The sequence below is a fragment of the Marmota flaviventris genome, chromosome 9 (genome assembly GCF_047511675.1).
Source record: "Marmota flaviventris isolate mMarFla1 chromosome 9, mMarFla1.hap1, whole genome shotgun sequence".
In the NCBI taxonomy this organism is placed as follows: domain Eukaryota; kingdom Metazoa; phylum Chordata; class Mammalia; order Rodentia; family Sciuridae; genus Marmota; species Marmota flaviventris.
This window is the reverse complement of record NC_092506.1, coordinates 2,604,016-2,623,327: the sequence shown is the minus strand read 5'-3', so window position 1 is coordinate 2,623,327 and position 19,312 is coordinate 2,604,016. Positions and strand designations below refer to the sequence as shown.

The 19,312-nt window shown below is 58.2% G+C and overlaps 1 protein-coding gene across 3 annotated transcripts in view; it reads right to left on the bottom strand.

Moving 5' to 3' along the window:
- Kcnq1 (potassium voltage-gated channel subfamily Q member 1) overlaps nucleotides 1–19,312 on the bottom strand; it is a 286,879-nt gene that overhangs the window by 143,774 nt on the left and 123,793 nt on the right. For all 3 annotated transcript variants that reach the window (XM_027944516.3, XM_071615956.1, XM_071615957.1), the window contains one exon: nucleotides 3,698–3,818. In XM_027944516.3, the coding sequence (XP_027800317.1) occupies nucleotides 3,698–3,818 (121 nt within the window). The remainder of the gene's footprint in view (nucleotides 1–3,697; nucleotides 3,819–19,312) is intronic.

Below are 19,312 nucleotides of genomic sequence, written 5' to 3'. Positions count from 1 at the left end.
CCTGGCTGGCTGTGTGGGGCTCTGGCGGGGGACTCTGTGACTCTGAGTTCTGCTCCGTCCCCAACCCGGGCTCCCGGGGGGCTTCCTTGGCACCTCGGGAGGCAGAGGTGATCTGGAACTTCACAGGTCGAGAAGGCAGGCCGGGCCCTCTGTTCTTGGCAAGGCCCTCCCCGGGCCCCGACACTGGGCCTGGCACAGCCCCTCAGTCCCTTTACACTCGGGGTTGCGGGCTGGGAGACCAAGGAAGGCGCAGTGGAGCTTGCCTCGGAGCCCTGCCCTGTGCTGAGCAGGCCCCTCAGGAGCTGGTCCAGTGCCAGCCGTGTGGCATTTGCCCACATTTCCAGAAGGCACGGCTGGCCCCGGCCTCGCCGACAAACACGGAATTCAGGAGACGTTAGTTCTGCTGTGGATGAAAGCCAGGCCACAGCGGCCTTGCTGGAAAAGAGAAACTTGAACGTCTTGGCGTGAGATTCTGCAGGGTCCAGGAGAAAGTCGAAGACATGGAAATTCTAATTAATGCACACAGGGCTGGTGTTGCTCAAGGGTTTCCACAGTTGTCATGTTGCAAGAGGCCAGGCAAGCACATGGTCACTAGGGCAGCCTCGGTCACCTGGTGCTGCCTGCAAGGGCCCAGCCCCCATGCTGGCCTTCCCTCGGCCACCTCTGTGCCTTCTGCCCAGCTCAGGGCCCCACCTCCCCACACCCATCCCAGTGGACTGGGTGCCCCTCGACGGCCCCCACAGCGCAGTGCCTAGTGAGCACGGGCTGAGGCTTGCCCATTCCAGATGTCGCAACGGAGAAGACAGGCAGGGTCAGGGGCCAAGTGTCACGCAAGGACCTGTCGCAGGGCCCGGCAGGCGCAGGCGCTGGGCTAGCGGTAGCCTGAGCTCTGGGGCCGTCCTGCTTGGGTGTCCAGGTACAACTGGTGAGGTTCCAGGCCAGCCCTGGCTGGCTCAGGAGCCCTGTGGGGGACTGCAGAGTGGTGGTGAGAGCAGCTCACCCAGGCCATACTGCACACGGCTCTGAGCTCAGAGCCGCTGGGGCCCGGGCCTGTGTCAGCACTGTGGGAGGTCCTGCAAGGTCTGGCCCATGTCCTCTGCCAGGGCTAGGAGGCTCTCCATGCTGCAGTGGTCGCCCTGGGGTCACCCTGTCTGCAGCCTTGGTGTGATGGAGAGCGAGAGGTCACAAGGGGACACACAAGGGCCCAGCCCCACGCCAAGGGTTCAGGGAGCTGGTTCTTAGGACCAGAGGCAGAGGCCACCCAGCCTAGGAGCAGCCTGGGGGACTCCCCGAGGCAGGGATGACTGAGGAGACACCAGGCCATGGGGTTCTGATGGCCGTGCATACATGTGAGACACCAAATGTCAAGTACAGAGTGGTAGTCCCCACTGTCCTGCCAGGGCCCTCAGAGAGGACAGCAGGTAGGTCAGGATTCAGGGAACTCATCTTGGCTGTTGATGGGGTCCCCCATCCCCTTGGAGGTCCCCACATGCTACCCACAAAGGCCCCACTCCCTGCTTGGTTCACGCCTGCCCTTCAGAAGCCCCAGAACAAGGCTTTGGGTGGAGGAGTCGGGGAGCCTGAGGCAGAGGGGCTCCCTTCCAGCCCATCAGTCTCAGGGAGAGAGGTGTGGGCACGGCCAGGGCCCCGGGGCTGCGTGGTGAGCGGATGGGGTCGGCGGAGCCACTCTGTCCCCCAGAAGCCTGTGCCCAGTCCCTGCTCACTAGCAACTCCCTGTTTTACGCCAGGTCTGTGAGCCCCCAAACCAAAGAGGCTTCGCCCAGCCCCAGGGAGCTTCCCAACGTCCAGGCTGCAGTGACCTCACCTGCCGGGCCCTGCAGGAGGGAGAGCTGGAGAGGGAGACAACACGTGTCTGTTTACTCCTTCAGCTGAGTGCTGGGGCTGCCCAGCGCGGCAGGAGAGTGCGGAAGAGAGACGGGTCTGGTTCTCGGCAGCCACCCACTCTGCCCCTTTCAGGTCCCTGTCACCAGGTGTGTGCCCGGCTGCCCACAGGAGCTCACTCAGCTGGGGCCGCAGGACCCTAGCTGAGTGTCAGGCATGCGTGGCCAGGCAGGCCATGCGAGAGCCAGGGGACATAGCCCCATGGATGCGCAAAGGTGGTCACGCCCACGTCCACCCTGTGCCCACTTGGGCCTGCCTGCTCCCCAGGGTGGGGTGGGGTCTTGGCCAGGCCCATGGCCCTGGGTCCCTGGAACAGGACCCTACTGTGCCTGTGCCCTAGCTCCTCCAGCTGGGACCCCACCTGAGAGTGACAGCCCCTGACTTCCAAGGATGCAGGTGCCCAGGGGCTGGCAAGAATGACTATCCAGGGAATGGATGGCGAGCGATGGCCCTGCATCTGGGGTCTGGTCTGTGCCGGGGGAGCAAAGGGGAATGGGTGTCCACAGAGAGGAGTGGTCACGAGGACAAGAGGGGGAGACTGAGTGGCCCTGGAGGCCTAAGTGCATCTTTGGCCTGCTGGAGTTTCCAGTGTCCTCCTGGCTGTCCCCATTCCTGAGTGGCCTCTGACACCCACGTGACACACACCGCCCTTCAACTCTAGAGTCTGTCACTTTGGGTTCTCACACCTTGGGCTGACTGAGCCTTGAGCACAGCACTCGCCGCTGTTCTGCCTCTGGGGCCAGCTGTGTCTGCCCACCTGTCTGCTGGCCCCTCTGCCCACAACCCACTCCTGCCCGCTTACCCAGCCGGCCTGTCACTCTGTCTTTGGAGGTGGAGTCACCCTGATTTCCAGGGACCTGTGGCCTCCTCTGAGCCCAGGAAACTCCCTCTCCATGTCCAGCTAGCCGTGGGGCACTGTCAACCTCGCTGTGGGCCTGGGTGGCCTAGGAAGGTGGCCTGTCTTCCTGGGTTGGCCTCACTTTGGCTGCCTGGTCCTGCCAGCCGCTGGTCACTCGAGCAGACCCCAGCACTGTGGCTCCCAGTTACCCAGCTACCTGCCTGGCTGTTGGCAGGAGCAAGAGGTCCTGGGCCACAGTGTGACGAAGGTGCACACAGGGTGGGACAACCTCCGACCCCAGAGAGCCCCAGGAGAAGACGCACCCTCACTGCGGAGCCAGGAGAGCAGCGGAGAGCCAGCAAGCCACCCCTGAGGGCTGAGAGTGGCGCTCCTGCGGGGGACTGCCCGACGGGTGGTGCCCCAACAGGCCTGAGCACCCACCCACCCCACTGCATGGTGTCCCCACAGGCTTCCTCGGTGGCAGTCCCGAGTCGCCTGTCTCAGGGGAACCGCAGCATGGTCTGGGTGCCGGGAAAAGGCCGGGGGGAAGCGGTAACTCAGGGTGTGTCCCGGGCCGGCAGTGCCCGGGGGCGGCCAGCTGGGAGGTGTGGGAAGTCAGCCATTTGCTGTACCTGAAGGAGCCCCTGGGGTCAGCAGTGACAATTGGCAGATGGCACCCACAACTCCATGGCTTTGGCCAGGGTTCCGCAGGGGAGGGAAGGGACTAGGAGAGAAAGACGATCTTCTGCGATGCTCAGGGCGCAGAGACCAGTGGGAAACCATCGTGTGGCGTCCCCGATGCAGTGCACTGTCCCTGCCCTCCTGGCAGCGGTGGCCCTCGGCTCCCGAGGGCGGGGAGGGTGCTGCGTGCTGGCAGGCCAGCATGTCTTCCCCGGTGCCAAGGTGCCCCTCTGAGCCCAGCCCCTCGGGCCCAGACTTGGGCGAGTGGGCACTCACTGTGACACGTGGGTGATGGGGGCCAGCAGCGTCTCCCCTTCCAGGTCCAGGTCCTCGGCAAAGCTGCTGGTTCTCAGGAAGTGGGCCGGGCTCACCTCCAGCAGCGAGGGGCTCTTCCTCACTGTGGAGAAGGGACACGGACACCATTAGGCCTCCCCAGACAGGCTGAGCTCGAAGGGCCACCCCCACCTTGCTGTGCGGGTGGAGACCTGTGAGCTCCTGGGCCCTGGCGCTCAGGGACCTCGACCATCAGGCTTGCGCTGGGGAGGGGTGGGGGCGAGCGGGTGACCTCAGTGCCCCAGGATGGTAATGGCCAGTGACTTCTCAGCGTGGGGCTGAGCCCACGAGTTCCGGGCCTCTCCCCAGCCTTACACCCGCCCGCCGGCTGGGTCAGGAAGAGAGGGCCGGCGCAGGTCTAGTGAGGCAGGATGCCCACGGCCACGCTGTCGCGCACACACCGCCGCTGTAGGCCAGGAACTGGAGGGTGATGTGGGTGCGCAGAGCCCTGCTCCGGTCACTGTGTGCGGCAGCCTCTGAACCGGTCAGTGCTTGGGCTCAGCCTACCCTTTCTTAAAGATCTTATTGCAAAAGAAGTGAGTGCACCCGAGAGCTGGGGCAGTTCAGAGGTTTCCAGGGGCTTCCCCCAGCGGTCCCCGTGTGAACCGCCGGCTGGATCCCAAGCTGCCGCCCCTCTGCTCATTACAGCAGCACCTGCAGGGGACGCTGCTCTGTCCCTGCCACTGTGCCCCCACGCTCCTCTTATGTTTCTCCAGGGGCGTGGACGTGCACCCTACGACTCCTCGGCCTAGACCTACGGCGTGAACGCGCCCACTCCGTGTGTGGGGTGCCCAGGCCTCGTAGATCTAGGCCCCTCCTGCGGACAGTGACAACCTCCTTCATTCTCAGAAGCTGTCACGTGGGGGTGGGGGAGTGGGGGAGGAGAGTGTGTCCTCCGCTGTTTCAGTCAGTGTTGCTGGTGGCACCCGACGCCTCCCCATTTCCCCTTGTCCACGACGGCTGTCGTTGCCCTTGGTGAGGCCCAGCGAGCGGGCGAGGCCCAGGTGCCGGGTGCCTTTCTGGGCCTGGTGGCTGCGGGCTCCTCTCAGAACTGCCTGTTCATGTCCTTCGCTCATCTCTGCGTCTCCCTTTTTAGGAAATGTCTACACTGGAGGAAATCCTCTGACGTAGGAGGGACAGGCACTTTCTCAGTCCCCTCTGGGGCTTTTGGACCTCAGTTGTGTTATCGTAGAAAAGGTCTTTGTCTTTTTATGATGATATATCTTTGGCTTTATGAAAAACGAAGATGTCCTCATAGCTCAACAGTACAACTGCCTTTTAAGTTCATTCCTAACCAAAGTTGAACGTGTGTTACTACAGTGTGAGTTTCACCGCGTGGTGGTCATCCTCATGTGAGGAATGAAAAGGTACTACATACGACCTGAAGAATGAGTCTAAAATAAAACTCAGAACTATAAGATGTTTTTGAAGGGAACAGGAGAAAATCTGTGGGACCTTGACAATGAGTTTTCAAACACTACACCAAAAGTTCAACCCATAAGAGAAAAAGAATCAAAAAATTGGAATTTACCACAAACAAAGGTTGTGCACTGTGAAAGACACTGCTCATGGTCTTGGAGAAAATATTGGCATATCACTTTCCTGAGTCAAGGGCTAGTACCAGAAAACATAAGGGATGCTTATGATTTAGCAGGAATAAAGCAAACAATCAATATAAAAATTGTATCATAAATAAGCACATAAAAAAGATGCTTAGTCCACATCAGTAGTCATTGTGGAAATACAAATTCAAACCACCGTGAGGTCCGCCACAGCTTTAAAAGAATGCTGAAGCCCAAAGGAACACCCCCCACCTGGCCATTGTGAGCACTCACGAGGACCTCTGTGCTGGCCGAGTGCAAGGCAGCCAGCCACCTGCAGAAGGTCCAGCAGTTTCCTGTAGCCTGCACAGCCGCATGACCTGGTGGTCCCTTTCCCAGACCCGTAGCTCAGTGAACTGGAAACGTACGTTAGGGTCGTACAAACAGTAAACATCCTAGATAACAGGAGCCAGGGCCGCGCATGGGGTAGAGGTCAGCCACGGCAGTGTGAGCTCCGAGTTAGCTTCCCAAAGACACGGGATGGATGCAGAAGTGTGGGTGTGTGTGCCCAGGTCAGGCACAGATGTGTGCTTTCTCTCTCTCTCCATGAGGAGGCCGGAGCAGTGGTGCCCTTGCAGTGACGGGCACACCCAGTGCCCGGGTTGTGGTCTCTAGACACTATCAGTCCTCCACTGAAAGGAGCCAGGAGGAGTGGGCGGGCACAGGGGAAACGAAGGGCAGCCTGGAAAGAAAGGAGATGCTCAGAAGGAGTAACCCCAAAAGGACAGAGCCTGTCCACAGGACATGTGGCCAGAGGGGGCTGAAGCCAGGAGGAGGTGGGCAACAAGCAACAGTGTGGGATCAGGACTCAAAAACATGTTCTTGAGTCCAGGCGGACAGACCCCTGAACAGCCGGAGGAGAGGGCAGACCCTGCTTCGGGGGGCATTTCAGAGAATTGGTTTAAAAGGAATGAAGAAGAGAGACGCCCGCGGTGACATTGGCTGTAGGAAAGATCCACAGGTGAATGTGGAGATTGTAGGTCAAACCTCAAAGTGTCTCCCCAAATACGCTTGGCACCCACCACGGTTCTGTGTGCTCTCCTGAGGTGGCAGCTGCAGGGGCTGGACCGGGTGGAAAGGGGAGATGGCCTAGTCCCACGAAGGACCTGGCCCACACTGCCCCAGGCACAGGTCAGGAGCAGCAGCGATACACCACGCTGACGCGACCCAGGGAGAAAGGTCACTGGCCTCCGGGGTGTCCTTCTTCAAACCCAGAACCCAGGCCAATCCCGAGACAGCACCGGGCAAACCCACCCGGGCATCACTGCCCTGGACTGGTGTTCCCCAAGTGTCAAGGGCGTGAGAAGCAAGGCTGGGCCCTCACAGATCCCAGGAGACCAGGGAGCCTGCGGAGCACAGGTGGTGACGGTCCTGGCTCAGACGTCAGGGCTCAAGCTAGAGAAGCGCTGGGCTGCAGCTCAGTGGGGGTGCAGGGCTGGTTTCTTGGTCTGGCCAGTGCACCGTGGCCATGGGAGATGCTAAGGCGAGCTGATGAAAGGGATAGGGTAGCTCCAGCACCTTTTGCCTCTCATGTAAATGAAAAGGGTTTGATATCTTTATACACACACACGTATATAAATAAATAGAGTGAAAAAACAAAACCAACCTACAGTAGTACCAATGGATCTTGAGTACCCAAAGACATGGGAGAAATGTGGAGAAACATGAGCACTTCTGAGAAACGCATAGGACGAAACGTGAGGGGGGCGCTGTGCCTTCATTTCACTGCTGGGGCCTCGAGGCTGGGAGATTCTCCTTAGAGCTAATCTCTCTCTCTCTCTCTAAATCCCCCAAACAAAACACCCGACAGTCCCAAGGGTTGTGTGTGAGCACCATGGCAAGCTGATTCCAAGATCTTGTAATTCTAAAATGCCAAGAATTGGCAAAGCTCTTCAAGAACAGGGCAGTAATCCTGTAATCCCAGCAGCTGGGGAGGCTGAGACAAGAGGACCACAAGTTCAAAGCCAGCCTCCGCCATGGTGAGGCCCTAAGCAATTCAGTGAAACCCTGTCTCTAATAAAACACAAAATAGGACTGGGATGTGGCTCAGTGGTCTAGTGCCCCTGAGTTCAATCCCTGGTAACACACACGCACACACACTCACACACACTAAAGAACAAGGCAGGGAACTTGTGTTTTACCCAACATCAGTACTTCCCCCAAAGCAGTGGTGATCACAACTGCACCGTGGATGCAGGGGAGAAGGACAGGCCACAGGGCAGGACTGAGCATCAGGTAGGAGCTGCTGGTGGTGCTGTCGGGGTGGCACAGGGGGCATGGGAGGAAGATCGATGTTGCAGTCAGACGGCCGGGGCAGCTGGCTGAGTGCACAGGGAGATGTCACACTGGACCCTTAATTTGCCACACACCAAGAGGGCACGATTGGCCAGGGGATTGAGACCTGATATGAAGAGTGTGACCATAAAGCCTGTATGATTGGATGTAGAACATCGTCTTCATGACCTCAGGGCTAGGAAGGACATTTTTTTTTTTTAACAGCAAGAGTTATTAATTTGTGTTATCAGTAAGAGCTGATTGTCCAAGTGTATCTTAAACACTACCTCAAAAGCATACCTACAAAATACAAAGAACTCCTGCAAATTAATAAGAAAAATACGAATGACCTAATAAAAGATGGTAACAGACCCAAAAAATAGCACATCAGAAAAGAGGGGTCCAAGCAGGAGGCTGAGAGCATGTGGAAAGGTGTCGTGCCTGAATAGCAATCAGGGAAATGTAAATAAACGCAGGAGCTCCCGGCCGTGGGGGCCAGCGGCAGGCTTCCAGCAGGAAACTGAACAGACATTACTTAGTCACAGCCGGGAAAGGGCTCCGAGTGAAAGGCTCCGTGCCCAGGACATCCTCAGAGAGACCAGGGAAGGACCGGTAAGCCTCAAGGAATGTGCGCGCACTCAAGGCCTGCAGGTCTGGGGCCTGGCGGGAGCCTGTTCCCACCCCCATCCAGAGACTCGGGGCTGAGATTCAAGGACCCTGCGTTATATTATACAGTTGTCAAGTGACGGGACTAAAACCTCATCCAGGATTCCAATGTTCTTTTGGAAAAAAAGAAAGAAAAAGAACACAAGTGCATATTTCAAGGTCTGCATCACTCTGTTCAGGGCAGGGAGGGGCCGAGTGGAGGCTGGGGGACCGCTGTCCCAACACCAGGACAAGGAGTGCCGTCCCTGCAGCCCGAGGGCCAAGGGTGAGCCTCTCAGCTCCTGAGCAGGGCCCAGCCCTGGGTTTAGGAAACTCAAATGTGCACATGGGTTGGCTGCGGAGCGGGTGGGGCCCGCACCTGCCAGGGAGGAATGCGCGCTCTTGGGTTTAATCCTGGGAACGGCACAAGGGGCCCCTGCAGGAGGGTCAGGGAGAGGGGCACCGCAGGGTTGTTCTCGAAATCAAAAGGAGAGGCTCCTGCCCGCCAGGCGTGTGTGTGTGTGTGTGTGTGTGTGTGTGTGTGTGTGTGTGGTCGGTGGGGTGTGTACCTCCTTCATGGGGAGCAGTGTCCAGACCGCCACCTGCCCCCACAGCCAGAGCAGACTCTGGGCAGGAGCTTGCCCCCCACCAGTGCTGCCACCTGGGGCAAGGGCTCAGGTGCAGCGCTGTGCCCAAGAGGCCCCGCTGGTCACCCCACCTCAGGGGAGCCCACGGCCAGCCTCTCACAGAGACAGCCGAGCCGTGTGAATGTGGCTGGGCAGCACATCTGGACACCCAGACCCGCAGGGGCACCGGAGCATGCCAGGTGCTCCCTGCAGGACCAGCCAGAGTGCCTGGCTCTGGGAAGAGCACCGCTCCCGGTGACAGTGAAGTCACACTTTCCTAAGACAGTCCCAGTTTTGATGCTTTCATTCCTTGGCTGCCTGCGCCTTGTCGAGGCCAGAATCTGGGCCTAAGTTTTCAGGGCAGAACAAAACAATTTTGTTTTCTAGGAAAATGGGAGGTCTGGGATGGCGGTGCAGCCCAGGCGTGGCCCAGCTGGGCCTGCCAGCTGCCAAGCCTCACCCTCTCAGGAGAACCGGAACCAGGCTCAGCACTCTCCCCTCAGCTAGTGGGCCTGCTTAGTGGGGTGACCTGCATTTTATTGAGAGAAAATATGAGCACAGAAAAAAGACTGGAAGGAAACGTCACAGCTCCAGCCGCATGGTCTTTGGGCAGGGACTCCGCGCACCCTCCCTCCCTCCCTCCCTCCTGCAGCGAGGACATTTCACAAGTCAGGACACCTAGGGGTGGAATCTTCCCGTCCGAGCCTGCTCCCAGGCACGGCAGAACACACTAGAGCATCTTTCTTCCTCCTGCCTCACGCTGCCCACGTGGCTCGCTCACAGGACTCTCGGCCATGAAGCTCTCCGAGGTCTGATCCCAGCAGCATCTGGCCTCACTTCTTCCACGTTGTGCTCCCAGCCCCACCCTGCTCGGAAGACGCCAGCAGAAGGCTGACGTGCCCTAAGGCCCTGCTGCCCGCTGTGGGGGCTTGCTGGTCTCTTGCTGGGCCCTTCCCAGTAACTTCACACAGCTGCTCACCCCCTGCCCTCCTCCTCCTGAATGACTGAAATCCTGCTTAATCTCTCAGGTGTAACCCAAGCCCTCTTCCCCCACAGGCTTTCCAGGGCTCCGGAGGTTGCCCCCTCCCCTGCATGGCTGTGGGGCTTATGTGTGCCTGGCCCTTGGCACAGGAACCTGGCCTGGCGCCTCTTCCACGTCCCTCCAGTGCCTGGCACAGGCCAGTTCCCTGAGCCAGCTCACCCCACGGGGATAAACAAGCTGCCTCCGTCCTCCCCAAAAGAGGCCCCGTCCCTGGCCCCCTCGAGAAAGCTCCCCTTCTTGGTTGATTCCCAAAGCCCTGTCGATCCTGCACCGTGAGGGACAAGCCCTCCCTAGGGCATCCGGACAGCTGCAGCCAGGCCCTGCGTGACGTCGCTGAGCCGCAGCCCCACAGCCTGTGCCAGCTGCCCGTGCCCGACTCAGACCCTGAGCCAGGGCAGCCCCGCCACCACCTGTGCCTCCACTCAGAGGCGAGCAGTGAGGGACGTGGACAGAGAGTGGAAAGGCCATTCCCACAGCAGCTGCCAGGAGTGGGTGAGGGTGGGTGAGACGTATGTCCACAGCTGGCCGCCGGTTCCGCCTGGGAAATACCTTGCTGAAGTGGACACCTGTTGTTTTTGCCTGCCCAGCAGCCAGCCCTGGCTTCTGGAAACAGCTTCTCGAATCTTCCCTGGGGCTCCTCCTCTCCCGCTCCTAGTGGGCAGGGTTCTGCCCCCTGGCCATCGCCAAGGTGGGCTGGGTGACCAAGCCTGGGCCGGCAGAGGCCCAGCTGCACATCGAGGTGGTGCGTACCCTGGTTGGGGCAGTGGAAACCTAGCTCAGGTTCTGGCTGGACGTGTCGGGGAGGAGATGGCCCCTGTGCCGTGCTTGCCGAATCAAGCTGGTGTCCACTTGCCCCCCTTGGAGGTAGCTGCACGAGGACCAGCTGCGTCTTGGGGCCAGTAGACGGAGAAGGGTGCGCAAGGGCAAGAGAAAAAACAGTGGGGACAGCGTGGAATGGGAAGAGGGCAAGGTCATCGGTCCCCGGGGTCCCGCTGTGTGGAGCAGCTGGGCCCAGATGTGTGAGCCCAAACCTGTCCCTTTGGTCCTCAAGCTAGTTTTGAGTTGGGGTTCTGTCATTTGTTACCAAGTGCGTGGGACCGACTTGGGGTTGAAGCGTGAGTCAAGGTTACAGAAGAGCTGAATGTCTCTGGACAGCCCCTGCCGGGCCTCGGAGGCCCAGGTGGCGAAGGAAAGGCTGGTGGGAAAGGAGTAGGCCGAGGCCCGTCCCAGCACCTGGGAGCCAGAGGGCCCTGGGGAAGGGGCTCCCAGGCCGAGGCCGACAGGTGGTGCCGTAGTGCTCAGCCACCCCTCTGCCCCTTCTGAGCCGACGGGGTCCAGGACGACCTGGGAAATCCCAGGAAGCACGCTGGGCTTTGTTCAACCCCCGAGTTGAGTTACTGGGGACCCTGCTCCCCCAAGTGACCCCTCGCAATTGGGGCACCAGCCTCGCACACACAGACCTCAGAGTGAATGGAAATGGCTCTTTGAGCCCACGGTGGGCTCTGAATAGTGGGGCTGCTGAGGAGGACAGTCAGCCCTGAGTGAGCCCAGGAAATGGCACGAGGACCCGGCCGCCCACACCACTGAATCCACCGCCCGCGTGTCCGTGCTGCAGGATGTCACTGTCCAGGTCTCCCAAGACACGTTTCAGGGAAGGCTCCGGGCAGCAAGGCAGCCCCAGGAAACTTTAATAGACAATGGAATCTGGGCTGAGCACTATCTTCTCCAAGAGCTGAGCTCACAGGACATTCCCCAGAAACCTCTGGAGAGGTGGGGAGGAAAGTTTCTGGAGGTCTTTGGATGAAGAAAACAAAAAAGTGGCCTTGATTTTTAAGGCAAAATTACACAGGAAGAAAAAAATGTTTTTAATCTAATTAAGAGCGATCTTTTCACCTTCTTCCAGCATCGCGGAAATGTGCCAGTTCTTAACTTCACACAATAATCAAGGCAATTAGTGCGGGAGAAGCCTTGGAAGGCGGTGCAGATGTTCTCAGAATGTTTAACGGGGAAATGAGTTGCAGGCCTCATCTCGCATCCGGCTCCAGGCCCTGGCTACCAAACCCAGACATCTGCTGGGCCCCACCCCCAGGCCCCGAGGGCGCGGGCTTGAGAAACACAGGTCCCTTCCCAGGCTGCCTCCAGCCAGGCCAGCTCTGGGGCCGAGAGGCTCCCCATGGCTCCTCGAGCCAGAGCCTGGACAGAGTCAGAGTCACCCCAGAGCTGGGGGGAGGCTTAACGTCAAAATTATGTTAACAACTGATGTCAAAAGCAATCAGCTCAGCTTGGCTCCCCAGCCCTGCTGTCTGAACAGGAACATGTGCAGGAGGGGGGCCTCTCCGCCAGGACCCCCTCAGCATGAGCACTAGTTCTTGGAATGGTGTGACCCTATGTTCCTGGTCTCAGTGCTCCTGGGACCAGTAGGCCCAGAATCAAACTGGTCAATCCTCGAGGAACTCCCAGTGATCAGAAAACACCAAGAAATCAGAATGAGGCTCACCCAGGACACAGCCTGTCCCCCTGGGCAGAGGGCACATGGCTGTGGAAACAGACCCGACTGGGGCCGCTGCTGGGTAAGCCCCAGAGGCTCGGGCCCAGGTGTGCACTGAGGACACGGGGGAAGACACATGATCCCGGGCTCTAGAACACTGGTGGCATGTGTCCTCAGGCACTGCTACCCTCAGCCTTCACATCCTCTGCACAGCGAAGGCTTCCCAATGCAAACCAGGCCACAAAGGGTGGAAAGTGAACCCCCACCTTGTGCAGCCTTCAGTGGCAATAAGTGCCCAGCCCTTCTGTCACTGGTAGAACTCAGGAGTGCTCTGTGTGGGTCCCCAGCTGCCCACTGTGGCGCTCTTTCTCAGGGAGTGGCTGGCACGCGCATTCCTGATGAGGCTCTGTGCTCCCCAAACCGACTCAGGACAGTGAGTCGCGGGGGGGGGGGGTTCCGGAGCATTCAGGAGGAAGCAGCAAGATACTGCCAGAAGTCCCCAGGCACCACGTGCTGAGGCACCCAAGGACACGTGCGGGGACTGGGAGGTGAGCAAAGAGCCAAGGGCCACCGCCCAGGGGCAGAGAGGGGCGTCCACGGGGAGGGGGCTGGAGAGGCTGGGAGTGGGCACCTCCTGGCTGACAGGACCTGCTGGGCGTTGACAGGAGACCGAGGAGAAGGCTGAGCAGGTGGGAAGCCAGAGCGTGCTGCTCCACTGTCCCCCTGGGAGAGCACAGAACCCACACAAGTGACGTGGAACTCCCGGCCCAGGCCTCAGCAGTACTGGGAGACGGGACCCGAGAGGAGAGACGAGCCGGTCCCAGCAGCCTTCTGGCCCCTTCCCTAGCAGGACTGGGGAAGTCAGAGGAGGCTGCAGCGCCCTGGGGAATGACGAGGATGGTGAGAGGATCCTCGTAAGAACAGCAGACGCCTCCTTCACAGAGACCACCCCCCGGCAGCACCCTCGAAAGCCGGCAGCGGTTTGCGGCACCCGAGTGAACATTGGGCCAAGAGCAGAGAGAGCAACTTAAAAATGGTAGAGAGCACGGTGGCGTCGTCCTTGCCCGGCCTCGCAGCGCCCCTGAAGCCGGCAGCCCGTGTTCTGACGTGGTCCCAGTCCCCACTTCCAGCGGAGCAGAGCGGATCTTGCTTTAAAGAACTCTGTTGTTTGGGGGCTGCCTGACAAGGGGACACGTTCAGGGCGGAAAACACTGGAGGTAACTTGGGAACGGAGGTGACAGAGTCGGCCGGCACAGCCACCTGGGGAAAGATCGGCACTCGAGACCCCCAGCAGACCCCCAGCAGCCTGGGAGCACAGTCTCAGAGCTTGTCAGAGAGAGGGGGCCATCCTCAGTGCCCATGTAAAGCCACTGCTGCCCAGGATGGACGCCCGCAGAGGAAGCCGACCGCGGCCGCCGCTCTGCCCACCGTCACCCGAAGTGAAAGCTAGGACAGGCTGGGGCAGCGCCTTGTGGAGGAGCCCCGCGCAGTCAGCTGTGGGAGCAGGAGAACCCGGTGTCCCTTCTCCCTCCTGTCCCTGATCCTGGCACTAGAGAAAGTCTCTGCCGTCATTATAAGAACACAGACTTCCCAAGGACAGTCCAGGAGTCGCTAGACAGACTGCAAAGCTGGTTCTCAGGTAGGAAAGGATCGAGTGTCCAGAGGTACCACAGACAACAGCTGGAATGTCCAGTCTCAAACAGAATCACGGAGAATGCAGAGAGACAATCACAAAGACTTTTTTGGGGGGGGAGAGGAAACCGTCCCTGAGGAAACAGACATTGAACTTTAAACTCGACAAAGACTCGAGATAAACCACCTAAAATATGGCCAGAGCCTGAAGGAAACTAGAGGGAGACCAGGAGAACAGGGAGCGTCAGCAAGATGAGACCCAGGAGAAAGGGTGAAGCCGGACCTGGCCCTGGGAGGGGGCGGGATGAGCCGGCCTGAGCCCAGCAGAGGCCGGGGACCTGGGATCCGAGGGGTGAGAAGGAAGGGACAGTGGCTGCCGCGGCCCAGAGTCGATGGGAGTCGTGAACCCAGGTGCGCAGGCACAGAGGCCGCCTCCACGAAGCACCCAGGAGAGCTCTTGGCAAAGACACCGAGGGGGTTGGGAGGGGCGGCCTAGCCGGGCGAGGGGCGGAGACGCGGCCGTCCTGCGGGGACTCTCAGCGAGAGTGAAGTCTGGGTCTCACCAGCAGGCACAGAGGCCCGGAGCAGGCAGGACCACAGTGTTTTCAAGGACGGAGAGAAGAAAATAATGGGTCAACCAAGAATTTTATACCTAGCAAAGTATCCTTCCTACGTGAAGGAGAAACTTAAAATCTAGACCTTTCCAAATGAAGAGAAGCTCCGGGAAGTCATTGTAGTAGACTTGCTCTACAGAAGTCCTGAGGAGTCCTTCAGGCTGGAATGAGAAGGCTCTAGAAAGTAACCTGAAACCACACACAGATTACCGAGCTCCAGAGGGGGTGACTCCAGAGGTAGAAGTGGAAGACTGCACGATTGTATTTTCAGTTCACAGCTCCTCTGTTCCCCGAGTCATGTGAAAGATGTGACGAGAACAACGATCAGGTCTAGGGATTGGACGTTCTGCATCAAGATGCACGTGAGGCCAGAAACACCCAAGGGGATGAGAGCTGCATGGGATGTGGATGTGCTGAGCCTGTGATGGAGCAAGTTCAGACGAGATTGCTGTGGATTCAGGGTGTTCTACGTTGCTCCCGTCAAATGTCAACTCTTTGGGGCTGAGGCTGTGGCTTAGCGGTAGAGCGCTCACCTAGCGTGTGCGAGGCACTGGGTTCGATCCTCAGCACCACATAAAAATAAAAAATCACATCAATCTTTAAAAGAAAGTGTCAACTCTTTTTAGATCTCTAACAAGTGAAGTCACAGGGAAAACCATTGACCCCCAAACCCGGCGGCAGGCGGCGGGGAGACGGTGGATACAGAGAATCCTGGGTTTGGAACAGAGTCCTGTGGGCTCCTTGCTGAGGCAGCAGAGCCCGGGCTGCAGCTGGATTGCTGGAGGGAGGTGTGGACAAGTCTGAGGGTTCAAAACTCCGGGGGGACCCAGGATATTTTGGTGGGGAGGGGTGTGGGGAATCCAAGCTTTCGTGAGTTATTACCTCTAGGATCTTGACCAGGTCCTTACAGTAAACATGGGAGAAAAATTCCCTTGTAGCTTCCAGCGGGGAAGAGGAAAGGAGCCATCGTGAAATCAGTGTAGTGCTCACTTCTAAAGAGGTCCACCTTCGGGGAAGATCAGTTACCCAGAGCCCAGCCTGCTGGAGACTCACAGCACCCAAGCGTGTGGCCAGTGTAGCATCCACCTCGGGCCAAGGCAGCTTCCGTGTGGAGAAGGGGGACCCCAAGTGCAGCTCAGGCTAGCCATCCGGTGCCACCCTGGAGGGGGAGAGAGCTGGAGGGACACCGGGGAGTTCACGCAGGAGCCCACACCTAGGACTAGAGTGCTTCCTGTCACCCACCCCTTGTCACTGTGTCCTGAAGGCCTCTTAGCAGCAGCTCTTTTTACCCAGTACGTCCTGTCCACCCATTAATAACCACAGGCACATTAAAAGGCAAAACATACAGCAAGCATCAGAACAGACACGTTAGGATAATCAGTCTGGGAATTAAAACGACTCTGGTTAATGTGCTCATGACTCTCACAGATAAAGAAGGCGGCATCCCAGAACACGCGGGCAGGGGACGCAGGGCTGGGGGCCCCAGGAGGAAAGAAAACGCTGGGGGTCAAAACAGGAACTCATGAAGTGCGCCTCGCAGGCTCAGGACTAGCTGCACAGAGCTGAGGAAAGACTCAGCCGAGAACAAAGGCTTAGGAGGAGCCACCGGACAATGGGGGGGGTGGGGGCGGGGAACGGCCCAGTAGCCCAGAGCCCTGGAACAGCCCAAGGTGTGACGTGCCTAATGGGAATACCAGAAAGAGGAGGGGAGAGGAGGACAGGAGAAACGGTGGGGAAGGACAGCAGCCCAGAATCCATGTCACACGACAAACCGCAGGCCCAGGAGGGCGGAGGACACCAGGCAGGTCAGATGTCAAGAACCGACACCCAGGCCCGTCTTGTCAGACACAGGAAATCTCAGACACAGACCAAGTCCTGCGAGAGGTGGAGGGAGGCAGCCCTTATCTATAAAGAGCACAGATAACTGCCTCTGACTTCCAGAAACTTGTAAGCCAAATTAGTGGAGTGGAAACACAAAACCCCCGTCTAACCCTCTGCACCGCTGACACGCCCTTCAGAAGAAGGCAGGCGCACCTTCTCGGACAGACCAGGGGGGACGCATGGCCAGTGGGTCCCTCTTGCAAGACACGTTAGAAGTTCTTCAGACAGAAAGTGATATGGGTCAGAAACTCAGATATACTTAAAAAAAAAAGGGTGGGGGGTATGAAGTAGGGATAGTGAATGCCAGATCCTTTTTTCCTCGTGTGTGTGTGTGTGTGTGGGGGGGGGGCTCGGTTGCTGGTTTTTTATTTGTTCTTAATTGACCTAACATGTAAGATTTTGTTGAATAATCCCAGCAACAGTGGGTCTGGCTGCGATGTGTCTGTAGGACTTTTGAGTTTGTTGATGTATATTTACCCAAGAGAAAGGAACAGCAGCAGGGATGAAAGGGACAAGAGGGAGGGATGGGGTCACTGTAGCTCTCGTCACCCGCGGATCGGCATGCGTGTTTGAAAGTGGACCTGGAATGTTTGAAAATGGAGACTAGAAAACCTAGGGAACAACTTCAGAGAGTTAAAAATGTAAGTACAACTTAGACCTAAGGAAGGAAGGAGGAGGCATATGTGAAGTGCCCAGTGAAAACCACAGAAGGCCACAGGGGCCCCTGTCCCAGGACGGTGGCTTAGCACTCCGACTCTCGGGAACACAGTGTTTTCTGGTCAGTAATGCAGACGCGGGAGTGCAGGTCCCGGCCCGCGTTCCTCGGGGTTCCCGGTACCATAGTCCCATCTATGATCCTCCCTGTTCCTGGGGTAGATTCAGGAAAAGAAGTCAGTTTTCCTTCCTTCTTGTCCCTAGTGTCCAGCCTTTCTGACGACACTGCACTGCCCGTGGGACCTAGCCGGAGGCCTGCATTTCTGACGTCCTGTCACACAGCACAGTTCTGGACTAGGCTGGCTTTGGAAAGAGAACATTGACAGACTGAGATGGTTCTGAGCAGGCTGAAGTATGTGGGGAACAAGACGTCCACGTAGAGGCTGACCACTGTGACCCAGCTAGTAAAACCAGCGTCCCTGCCGCTGGTGTTGACAGAACTGAGAACATTCCAGAGGGGGACACCGTGGGGGAAGGGGGGACCTGGGTTTTGCCTTCCTTTGCCCACATGGTAAGAGGGGCCACACGATAAGACCCTTCTATGACACTCTGTAGAGACACACCCCACAGAAGCCGTGCTGGGAGACAGGCAGTGAGAACAGGAAGGGGCACTGGGTCTCCTGCAGCACAGACCTGGGGGGACCCAGGAAAGGCCTAAGGCGTCAGCCCGCGTGAAGGCCTGGCCGGGAGAGGCCCAGCACAGTCTGCTGCTGGACACAAGGGTGTGCTCTGTCACGTCCTGAGGGCAAAGATGGCATCACAGAGGAGGGTGAGCAAGGATCTCTGTGCTGGGCGAGCAGTGTCCCTGAGCCATGAGCGATGACGAGACCTTGAGTGAAGTGAACGTGGCAAAGGAAGGCACGGTTCCCAGAGTCTCCCTCCTCCTGATAAACAGCCAGAGATCAGGTCCAGTTGGTTAGAAGCCAGATGATCTGAGGTCAAGAGCGAGTGCAGATCCACTGATGTGAACCAGACTCAGCGGCAGAAACAGTCCCCCAGCTTGGGGACAAAGGACCCGAGCCTGACATCCAGCGTCCAGAAGTACCCCAGAAGGGCGAGGAAAGCAGGCTCCCCAGTGTGATGCGAGTTCTGCTGAGAGGAGACCCTGGGTGCCCTCAGCAGTGCCTCTGGGGAAGAGGAGGCCTTGCTGGACGGCTCTGTAACTGGCCACTGGCGCAGTGGCAGGAAGGCAGTGAGATCAGGAGACACATTCAGATTGTGTTTTGAGGAAGAAATATTCAGGAAAGGTGAGTCTGAGCGTTCATTGATAATCCCCCAAAAAAGAATGCAGGTTAAAATGCGAAAACCTCTGCCATCACCCCCAATTAAAAGATGGTCTCCTGATGGTGAAAATTCTGGTTTGAACATCTCGTTCCCTGAGGACATGGAGGACTCTTAGGTGGGGGGGCGCACTGAAAAAGAGGGTGATACGAAGAGAAAGAACGCAGGCCCGAGGAGGAGATGGCAGGCTGATAGACGGAGTCTCCTGACGGCGCTCGCCTCTGAACTCACCTCCAGGGTGCCAGAAAGAAGACAGGTTGAAGCCTGGTGCGCAGGAGAGGCCTGTGGTATGTGAGGTGAAGGTTAAGGTGGACGGCGAACCACCTAGGGCGGCCCCAGGAGGAACCTGCCGAGGACAGGCAGTTCAGGACAGGCTCCCGGAACCCTGGAATGCAGCCCGAGAGATGGGACAGCAAGATGCCCTGCAGGTTCACAGGAGCAGAGGTCGGACCCCGGGGCAGCGGGCTCCAGGAATCCACAGCAGGTACGAGAGCGAGTTCCACACCAAGGAGAGCTGGATAAAGCGCGGATCACGATGGCAGAGAAGATCTTTTTTCTGTTTAAACGACAAAACCCCGGGACAACAGTGAACAAGAAAAACATAGGCCTTTTTGTACTAGAAGTTTTAAAATAGCAGATAAATGGGATTTTGTTTTGAAGACAACTAAAGGCATAAAAAATGGAAGAAAAAACAGGAACCAAGCCCAGACCAACAGAAAAAACAGCCACAAACATGGAGCCATGCTCCACCAAGGTCAGG